Raw genomic sequence first — 11305 nt, 5'->3', positions numbered from 1 at the left:
CACTGGCCCTCATATGTGGGATCCAAACCGGGGCCCTCTGGCGTCCCAAGCCAGTTCTTAACCATCGCGCCACTCGGCCGGCCCTGCGTTTTATTTATTTTTTATTTTTATTTTTTCATGCGGGAGTCGAACCGGCAACCGTGCTGTTCAGAGTTCATGCTCTACCCACTGAGCCATCTGGGCGGCAGCTCAGCTCAAGGTGCCAAGTTAAGCCCCACCCATCGAACAGGCAATCTTATCATTAGGAGCACGTGCTCTCACCAGCTGAGCCATCCTGCCACCTGTTGGCAGCTCAGCAGCAGCTCAGCTCAGGCACAGCTCGCTGGCCCATGTGGAAATTGAACCAGCGACCCTGTTGCTCAGAGCTTGTGCTCTTAAGCAAATTCTTAACCAACTGAGCCACTCGACCAGCCCAACATGAGCATTTTAAAGGAAGCTGTTTGTAATCTAATGATAAGACTAATGGTGAAAGTTCCTAAGGAAATTTGGAGAGGCCAGAATTTTTAAATCACCCTTCCAATTATACTAATAACCTCCTTAAAGGATTGGTGCAGTGGCCCTCCTTCCCTAGGCCTGGGCCCCAGTGCGGCCTCAGGAACACCCATCAACATTTTGAAACTTAGCAGACAATACAATTGGCAGTGCCTTTGCTGACACGGAAGCCATCAGCCCCCATCACAGACCTGCCCTAAGATTTCAGAGAACCCAACGCTTTGAAGACAGTCTTCTTCCATGTTTTCTTCAGGGACTGCACCTCCCTGCACTTCCTTTCCACTGGTTTTAAATCTAACATCCTAGGCAAGCTGAACCTGGGGTGGGGGCAAACCTAGACAACCCCAGTTCCTAAGCTTCCCTCTAGATCGCTCTTTGTCAGCTCCACCACTGCCATTTGCCTTGTCCTACATCTCAGAGTTGGCTTAGCAGAGAACTTGGGGGCACATCCTCATCACATGAGCCCATGCATGTGGCATAAGACTAAGAAGATCTCAGCACAACTTTGGGCTCAACGGCTTTGGGAATTGGGAGTGGGACTCTATCGTCTCTGCAAGGTGGAAGGCTGGGGAGAACAGAATGCCTATTCCCAAATCCTCCAAATAATCTCTCGTTATCGGGGAGACTCTTTGATAATTTTGGCTCCACCAGCAACCAGAATATTTTACTGTAAAGGCCCAAATGTTATAAAATGAAGTGATGTAATGTTTGCTCAAGTTTTCACACAGACCTACGACAGGACCTCGACACCTTGTACTGCCTTCAAATCTGCTAAATATTTTCCCCTTGGAAGTCTCCTCGTGCCTAAAAGATTTCAATTGCACTTTCCAGACCCTATGCTCTTAAGCATTGGTAAAGGGACACCTAGTTTACCCAATAATCAGATTAAGAAATGTATCCTAGGTCTAAGGCAGGAAAATGGGACTCTTGAGTTGAGGTAACCCGGGGACTAAAAAAATGTTGCCGTACTGTTGTCTCAAGATGGAGAAGAGAGCTGAGGTTCAGGAAGAGGGTCCAGTCTGAGGAACCAAGCTTGCAAAACGGAAACTGGCATCTTTTGGAGGCTCCAGCTTCCAAGACAGCTATCGTATTGGCAGGCGTCTGCCTAGCCTGACGTATGTCCTTTAACATGGGTAGGAAACTGAGGCACTCACCTTTAAGGGCAATGAGAACCCCTAGAGGGGTGTAGATGCGGGGAGAAAGCACAAGACGGGGCAGAGCTGCTAGCCAGGTCACACCCCAGGACAGCCCCACATGCCCACGCCCAGATACCCCACCTTCCTCTCCACAGTCCCGCCTCCTATTCAGTCGCTTCCGGTGTAGAGGGTGCGCCCGCTCTCCTGCCGCGCCTGCGCGGGGAGGGGCAGGTCAGGGCGCCGGCGCAGTGCGTCGATCCCAGACTGACTGCAGTTGTACCATCACTTGTCTTAGTGTTGTTGGCCGGGAAGAAGGGAAGATGGTCCTGGATCTGGATTTGTTTCGGGTGGATAAAGGAGGGGACCCAGCCCTCATCCGAGAGACTCAGGAGAAGCGCTTCAAGGACCCGGGATTAGTGGATCAGCTGGTAAAGGCAGACGGCGAGTGGCGAAGATGTAAGTACCGGGAGGCGCGGGGAGTCTCCCGATCCTAATCCCAACTTCGGCTCTCGGATCTCGGGCCACAGCTTCCACCCTTCGGCAGACCCCCTCCCACGTTGCGGTGGCTCCGAGGCTCTCCCTGTCCCCCCAAAAGTACCCGGGCAGCCGAGACCGTCCCACTTTTCCTTCTGCCGGGTTGGTCCACGCTCCCTTCGACGCGTGCTCAGTGTGGAGAGCTTATCTCAGGCTGGCAACGAGCATGACGCATGCGCATCAAGAACTGTCAAGCCCTCCTGCCCCAAGGGTAGCCAGAAGAAAGCCAGGGCGGGAGGTTTGGGGAGGGGGGCAAGGGGGAGGCGGTTCCCCTTTCCTAACACTATTCTGTGATCGCCTCCAGTCCTTTTTTCATCTTCTGCAAGGCCAAAGTGGTCACCTATTTTGATAGGATCAAAGGCTCCAGCCTGAGACAGGCACATCTGCCGCGTAATAGGCTCACTCCACCCATATTGGAAGTATTTGGGGTCTTTGGAGGCGGCCCCTGTCTAAAAGCAGTGATCCTGTAGCTTTTGGAAAAAGCATCCCCCTGATTTGTGGTTATACTTTTAAGAACGGAGAAGTCTTTGCAGTGGTAGGTCAGACATAGGGAGAGGGATGCGGCGAGGCAAGAAAAAGCTTGTAATTATTGAAGCTGTTTAATTGTGATCTGTGGAAGTTTTCCGGAAAAGATTTTAGCAGAGTTGGCTTGAACCTAGAACTGACCCGGGTATCTTTCATGAAATTAAATAAAACCATAAAACCCTCTGCCTAGATTAATGGGAGTGATCACCGATTGGCTGGATGCACACGTGATTAATTTTGTCTGATGCAATAAGTCGGCAACCAGCTGAGAGCCAGGTTTATGACAGCACACTGCAAAGGCATTCGCTGTCCAAGGGTGGGGTGGGTTTCAATTAGGAAAATTGATTTTTCTGAACTTATAAGGGTATTAGGTACCAAGAGAATATTTGTTTAACTCGGGTTGTCTGCTGCTTCCGTATGTCTCAGTCACTCTTATGTGGTGCTTTGTGACTGTGAGATCCCACCACCTGAATTTGAAGTTTTGAGTTGCAATGAAATTAAATGGAAGGAAAAAACTAGACTGGATATTGTTTTACTGAATCAGAAGTATCATATATTTGTATCAGCCTAGCCATTGTCCAGCACTAAATGTCTTTGAATGTGTTAGTCTCTTGTGTATAATGTACACATCTACAGAAGTTTTATCCCTTTTCTGATGAATGGATATATGGTGAAGGGATGTGTTCTTCTGGGACATGGCTGTGTTTTATTCATCTATATGGCCCGGTACCTAACATATACCGACAGGATATACATATGCACATGTATACATATATTCCCAGTGCTTAGCACTGCACCTGCTCCTTGGTAAGAGCTTGACAAAGGTTTGTTGAATTCATGAATATCTTCTGTGTTCAGGGCACTTTGCCCTTCTTTATGAAAAGCAGTTTATTTAGTTTATTTTCAACACACTCTTTTCTACCTGATATCCCTTATCAATATTCTCTTTACAGCCAAAGGGAGTTAATGGTTTTCCCAAGTTACTGGCTGCTCGAGTAGGACATTGATGTATCAAGTTTCTTTTATATCTGAACCTCAGATCAGAGGGTGGGGGTTTTCTGTCATTGGCTGTAACAAGGACTTGTAACCGAGTCACATTAAGAACTCAGATTGTGTTTGATGACTGAGGATACAGCAAGCCTCACAAGGCCTTCCATTCCAACTATACCTGTTGGTCTGCCTGTAGACCTCCAAGGTACCAGAAAGGATCTCAAAGGAATCTGATAAAACGTGGGAGTCATAGCACCACAGAGTTTACCACAGCTCTTCTAACTCCAAGGATTCGAACTGTGATTTCTTCTTTTTAATTCAGAATAATACAATGAGGACACATTTGGGCACACTATAAGGATTTGCTTTGACTACTTCCAAAGCCACTAGATTTCCACCTATCTTGAAATCTGCTGCTAACTACAGGAATTCTGTCCTGCCCCCAAAAGTGCTTTTCTGAATGAGATTTCTCTTTACTATAAATTAAAGTTAATTCGGGCTGGCCGAGTGGCGCGATGGTTAAGAACTGGCTTGGGACGCCAGAGGGCCCTGGTTCGGATCCCACATATGAGGGCCAGTGACATTGCCCTCCACAGCTAAGATGCTGAACAACAGCTCAACCTGGAGCTGAGCTGCCGAGAGTCGCCTGAGACAGTGTAGGCTGCAGCCCCTGTGGCAGTGGGTTGCCATGGGCTACGGTGTGTAGCCAGCAGCCAGCGTCAGCGGCCAGCAGCCGCAGTGAGCGGCCGTCCAGAAGCTGGCGACTGATCTGCCTCACCCAGGAAGAGCGCAATGATGGCGCCAACTTGGGCCAGTGAAGCAACATCCTCCACAACTAGACTGATGAACAAAAAGACAGCAACTTTTTGTTCCCCTTCCCCCAATTCCCCAGTGCTGTTCCCATCCCCCCAATTTCCCAATAAAAATCTTAAAAAAAAAAAAAATTGAAGGTATTTCCTGTTTACCCTTACTGCAGATGCTTTCAGCCAGAACTCAGCATTGGAATAACCTTCTATCTGCTTTCAGTTTCACCCCAGCCTCACCCAGTCATGGGCCACACCCAGGATGTGATCTTTTTGGAATGCAATCTAATCATTTTACTTCCAAGCATAGGTCTATCTGTGATATTCATGCCTTGAAGCAGTACTGTCTGATAGAAACATAATATGAGCCACAGGCGTAATAGTAAGTTTTCTTATAGCCACTTAAAAAATGTGAAGAAGAAAAGATGAATTTAATTTTAGTAATATATTTTATTTAACCCAATATGTCAAAAAAATTATTTTCAATATGTAATCAATATAAAAAATTATTGAGATATTTTACATTTTTTTATAAGTCTTCAAAATCTAGTATATGTTTTACACTTATAATACATCTGAATTCAAGCTAACCGTGTTTCAAATGCTCAATAGCCACATGTAGCTAGTGGCTACTATATTGGACAGTATAGTCTTAAAGCATAAATATCCAAATTTCTTAACCCAATTTACAGTGTCCCACATTCCTTCCTAGCCTCATCTTCTGCCGTTCTCCCACATATGCCCCTTGCTGTTTGTTATGCTACTCATAAACTCTTTCACATGTCCATGACTATTGCCTTTTCTTGGGTGATGCCCCCACTCCCATCAGCCCTCTTTGTTACCCAACTCTGCCCCCATAGCACTGCTTCATGTGTTGAGTGCTCTCCATATATTATCTCATATATCTCTGTTGTGGCATTTATACCATTTTTATATACAGTCTTTTAAAAATTGTTTTTATTGAGATGTAATGTATTGGGTTGAAAAAGTCATAACGTATTTTTTTCAATGTTTTTCATTGCAAAAATGTGTCATGACTTTTCTGACAACCCAATATTTAATGAAGTGCACAAATCTTAATGTGCAGCTTGAATTTTACCAATTTATACGCCCATGTAACCACCACGCAGCTCAAGATCTAAGACATTTGCAGCACCCCAGCAGGCTCCCCTCAGTCATTTCTCACCTCCAAAAATAACAATATTCTGGGGCAGCCAGTTAGCTCAGTTGGTTAGAACACAGTGCTCATAACACCAAGGTTGCTGATTCGATCCCTGCATGGGCCACTGAGATGCGCCCTCCACAACTAGATTGAAACAGCTACTTGACTTGGAGCTGATGGGTCTTGGAAGAACACAGTTATCCAATAAAAACAAAAACAAAAAACCAATATTCTGCCCTCTAATGTCAGGGACCCCAAAATAAGGTCTTTTTGCCCAGTGTCACTCACTCCAGTATAACAAGACTGTATTTGGTAAAGCAAAGCAGAAACTTGATTTCTTTGATCAAAGAATGTAGAAGGATAAGTTTACACTGTAAAGATACCATCTCACCATTTGAGGAAATTAGGAGAATCTTAAAGGATTGGTGGGAGATGGGTGGGTTTGGAAGTGGGGATTTCCGAGAAAAGGGTGGAGAGTTCTCTGAATTGCTGTAGAGGATGCACAGTTTCTAAACATGATTGGAACATGGCTGGCCGGACATTATGTCTCATTTTAATGTTAAGTCTCCAACCCTGGTTATGATTTTTAGCATTCCAATGAAGGAAAATTCGTTAAAAGGTCACTTGGGAAGAGGTTTTGGTGCCATCTTGGATCCTTCCAGTGCAAACCAGTTTCTTAACTGTGTCCTAGGGTCTCTTATCTAGTCTTTGCCAGAAGGCTTAGCTCGTTCAGGAATTTCTGCCTTCCTTGACAAGTTCAGCCTGTTTCATCAGGGGATACCCTGGACTGGAGAATGAGAGAAGACAAGAAAGTCAATAAGGATTAACTAACAATGTGGTGGTGGCACAACCCGGTGACATTACCACCATAAATTGCTTTTGCCTGATTTTGAACTTCATATAAATGGTCTTATATAGAATATACTTTTATATATGACTTCTTTCTCTCAAAATGATGTCTGTAAGATTATTCTGTGTTGTGATGGGTAGCAGTGGTTGGTTCTTTTTCTTTGCTGTACAGTACTCTATTATGTTAATATACCAAACAATTGTATTGATAGACTTTTGGATTGTTACCAGTTTGAGGGTATTATGAGTAAAGTGCTATAAACATTGTTATGTGTCTTTTGGTAGACATAAGTACTCATTTCTGTTGGGTATGTACCCAAGAGTAGAATTGCTGGGTCATAGGGTAGGCACAAGCTTGGATTTACTAGTTTCTACGAAACAGTTTTCCAAAGTGGTTGTAGCAATTGGTACTTCCACCAGCAATTGAAGAGTTTCAGTTGCTCTACATCCTTGCCCTTAATATTGGCAGTCCTTTCAATTTTAGCCATTCTGGTGGACAGATAGTGGTATCTCATTGTGGTTTTTATTTACATTTTCCTGATGACTAAAGATATTGCACACTTTTTCATGTTCTAGTTAGCATTTGGATAACCTGTTTTGAGAGTGTTCAATCCTGTTGACCTTTTTTAATTTTGATTGTCTTTTTCATATTGATTTGTAGGAATTCTTTATCTATTTTGGATACAAGACCTTGTCAGATAATATATACAAAGGGCGCCAAAAAGATGTATACACATTTTAAGAAAGGAAAAAAACCTATTAAAATTGTAATAATATATACCGATAACAAAAGATGAGTACTAGTCAGTCACGTTACTTCTGCAATTAGAAGAGGTGCTCAAAGTGGTTACCATCAGTGTCCAGACATTTCTGAATATGGCAAACTACTGCTTGAGCAATGTTGACCAAAGTGTCCACTTGTGTACATTTTTTTGGCACCCCTGGTATATTGCAGATCTTTTCTCCCAGACTGTGACTTGCCTTTTCACTCTTTGTCTTTTAATGAGTTGAGTTCTTAATTTTAATGAAGTCTAATTTATTGGTCTTTTCTTTTGTAATTTGTGCTTCTTGTATTCTGTTTAGGAAATCTCCATATCCCAAGGTCCTGAAGATATTCTCCATTTTTTTTCTAGAAGTTTTATTACTTTAACTTCCATATTTATTTTTTTTAAGCTGAGCCATCCTGCTGCCTGTTGGCAGCTCAGCGGATGCTCAGCTTGGGCCAGGAATCGAACCACTGTTGCTCAGAGCTCAAACTCTTGAGCGAGCTCTTAACCAACTGAGCCACTCGGCCGGCCCAACTTTCATATTTAGATTGATGATTTATCTCACATTGATTTTGGTGTGTGATGTGAGATAGGAATCAAAATTCATTTTTTTTTAATGTGGAAATCCAACTGCTTATGATAAAATGTGGCAAACTAGGAACAGAAGGGAACTTTCTTAATTTGATTACAGGTATTTATAAAAAAAAAACCCAAAGCTAACATTATTCTTAATGATGAAATATTGAATGCTTTCTCCCTGAGGTTGGGAACAAGACAAGGATGTCTATTATCACCATGTCTAATCCACATCATGCTGGAGGTTCCAGAGAGTATGGTATAAGGCAAGAAAAATAAATAGAAGATTGGACTAGAAGTAAAACTGTCATTATTTACAGATGACTTTGATTGTCTATGCAGAATCTCAACTATTAAAATTAAATAAATTGGCCTTTTTTGAGCGTTTTGAGCCTTACCTCTGCTCGGGGCCCGCTCCAAACTCTTTGGAGTGTACTTTCTTTTCTAATAATGGCCCTTGAGCCATTCTTTACTACTGTTCGGGCCTGCTTCTGTTTCTTTGAAATGTATTTTTTTTTCTTCTAATAAGCTCCTTTTCTGCAACTTTAAAAAATAAATAAATAAAATTAAATCAAATAAATTTAGCAAGGTATACAATATGTAGAATCAATTATATGTCTGTATATAAGTAACAATTAAAAAGCATCTGAAGGGCCGGCCAAGTGGCTCAGCTGGTTAAGAGCTCGCTCAAGAATTTGAGCTCTGAGCAACAGCGGTTCGATTCCCAGCCTGAGCTGAGCAGCCGCTGAGCTGCCAACTGGTAGCAGGATGGCTCAGCTTAAAAAAAAAAAGCATCTGATATCTAGAAATATATTTAATAGGTGACATTCAAGATCCCTATACTGAAAACTACAAGACTGGGTGAAAGATAATAAAGGAATATACTATATTTCTTGATTAACACATTTAGCATTGTTATATATTTTTAAAATTATCTTTTCTTTTTTTTTCCCAGCATCTAGCATGGTGTTTTATTTATTTATTTATTTTAAAGATTTTTTTTTTATGGGAGAATTGGGGGAGGGGAACAGCGTTGGGAATCGGGGAAGGGGAACAGACAAGTTGCTGTCCTTTTGTTCTTCAGTGTAGTTGTGGAGGATGTCGCTTCACTGGCCCATGTTGGTATTATCATTGCGCTCTTCCCAGATGAGGCAAATTGGTTGCCGGGCCCCAGAAGGCCGCTCACAGCAACTCTTGGCAGCTCACACCAGCTGCCGGCAGCTCACGCTGGCTGCCAGCCACTAACAGTAGCTTTACAGCAGCCCACTGCAGTTCCATTGCAGCCTACACTGTCGCCGGCGGCTCATGGCAGCCCAGCTCCAGGTTGAGCTGTTGTTCACCATCTTAGCTATAGAGGGCACAGCGTTCTGGCCCTAAGGTGGGATCCAAACCGGGGTCCAGCTGCTCAGAGCTGGCATCCCAAGCCAACTCTTAACCAATGCGCCACTCGGCCAGCCCCTAGCACAGTGTTTTATATTCCCAATCCTTAGCACAGGACCTTGCAAATAGAAGGGACTAAATAAAAATTTTTTTAACTTTTTATTTTAAAATATTTATAGATTTACAGGAAATTACAAAAGTAGTACAAAGTGGTCCTGTGTACCCTTCACCAAGTTTCCCCCAATGATAACATCTAACATAACTTGTACAGTATAAAAACGAAGAAATTGACATTTTACAATTCACAAACTTTATTCAGATAACCAATTTTACATGTACTTATATGTGTGTGTGTGTGTGTGTGTAATAATATGTGATTCTATCATGTAGATTTGTGTTGCAACTGCCACACTCAAGATAAAGAACTGTTCCACCACCACAGAGATCCCTCTTGCTATCCCTTTGTAGTCTATTCTCTTTCTCCTCCCCCATCTAACCCCTGGCAACCAAGAGTCTGTTCTCCATCTCTGTAATCAATGTGAATAAGTGAATGAGAAGGTAGTTATATATCATTTTCTGCTAAAATTTAATTTAGTTAAAGTTTGGCAAAGACTTAAACAGTAGCTATGTCTAGGTGCTGTCTCATTTCTAGTCATCATTTTACCTGTTAAAAGCCCAATTTTTACTATATTGCTCCTAGAGTTTACATTCAAGAGGTCTAACTTTTGCTAATCAGTTAGACGGATGAACCACAATACCAATATGTTAATTTGGGCCAGAATATATATGTAGGCTGATTTAGTAATACACTGTCTTCCCCAAAAGAAACCAAGTTATGAGAAACTAAATTAATTTGAAGGCTGCCAGATGAGCATTATGTCAAAGCAGAAAGAATAACATTTACCATTTCTAGCATAAAGATGTAGCAACCAAGTTCATGGGAATAGAAACATGACTGCCCTCTTTCTAGATTCACCCGCACACCACATAGTTTCTTAAATGAATTTTAAGATGATTGAGCACATAATTATTTGAGTATTCTTAGTCTTCCTTGTCACCAAACGCTGGAGAACCCTATTGTAGTTACCAATATATGCCAACGAAATTTGGTACTCTAAAGCTACAGGATTTCACAACTTCATGAGGCAGATTTTGCACTCTGGCCTTGGCTGAGATCAGTCCTAAGGAGCCATGATTAGCAGACGGAGGAATCTTAATTAAATGCATATCTTTGTCATATTCTTGGGTTCTTTATTCTTCAGGCAGATTTCAGGCAGACAACTTGAACAAGCTGAAGAACCTGTGCAGCAAGACGATTGGAGAGAAAATGAAGGTAAGTAACAGCCTTGAAAGCTTGAGCAGAGGAAGTCAATCTTATTCTTAGTTAATATTCACATCATTTCTCATTTAGTATCTAATTCTATGGATACCGAATTTCTTGCCAAAGTGTGGGAATTATCTTAAAAAGAAAGGAAGTGGGGAGGGAACTAAGGTACTTTCAAGCATCAGTGAGTCCATCTTCTGTCTTCAGATATGTCAGTCTGTTTGGCTGCTATAACAGAATACCATAAACTGAGTGCCTTATAAACAATAGAAACATTTCTCACCATTCTAGAGACTGGAAAGTCCAAGATCAAGGCACAGGCAGATTTAGTGTTTGGTGAGGGCTCACTTCCTGGATCATAGACATTCTTCTTGCTGTGTCCTCACATGACGGAAGGAGAGAGTAGGGTCTCTTATTGAGGTTGCCCTCATGACCTAATCACCTCTAAAAGACCCTACCTCCAGATATCACCATCACATTGGGGATTAGTTTCAACTTTGAGTTTGGGGGAACACAAACATTCAGTCTATAACAAGATTAAGATTCTTGCCACACTAGTCAATCATTGTCTATTCTATTCTTGTAATAAGACTATAAATTCCACCAGTAATCATTTCTAGTTTTTTTTTTTTAAGGTTTTATTGAGGAATTGGGGAAGGTAACCGTGTTGGGGAATTGGGGAAGGGAACATTGTGTTTTTCCAGGACCCATCAGCTCCAAGTCAAGTTGTTGTCCTTCAATCTTAGTTGTGGAGGGCGCAAGCTCAG

The 11305-nt window shown here is 42.4% G+C and overlaps 1 protein-coding gene across 2 annotated transcripts in view; it reads left to right on the top strand.

Annotated features, from left to right (window-relative positions):
• Positions 1–1839: 1839 nt before the first annotated feature.
• The window catches only part of SARS1 (seryl-tRNA synthetase 1), a 27608-nt gene continuing 18142 nt past the window's right edge, over positions 1840–11305 (top strand). Inside the window, exons 1-2 of one of the 2 annotated variants that reach the window (XM_019630641.1) lie at positions 1840–2084; positions 10477–10547. In XM_019630641.1, coding sequence (XP_019486186.1) covers positions 1949–2084; positions 10477–10547 — 207 coding nt within the window. In that variant the 5' untranslated portion in view covers positions 1840–1948. The remainder of the gene's footprint in view (positions 2085–10476; positions 10548–11305) is intronic. The other variant, XM_019630640.1, reaches the window with a different exon arrangement.

Source organism: Hipposideros armiger, unplaced genomic scaffold (genome assembly GCF_001890085.2).
Source record: "Hipposideros armiger isolate ML-2016 unplaced genomic scaffold, ASM189008v1 scaffold_924, whole genome shotgun sequence".
Taxonomy (NCBI): domain Eukaryota; kingdom Metazoa; phylum Chordata; class Mammalia; order Chiroptera; family Hipposideridae; genus Hipposideros; species Hipposideros armiger.
This window is presented reverse-complemented; position numbering and strand designations above follow the sequence as displayed.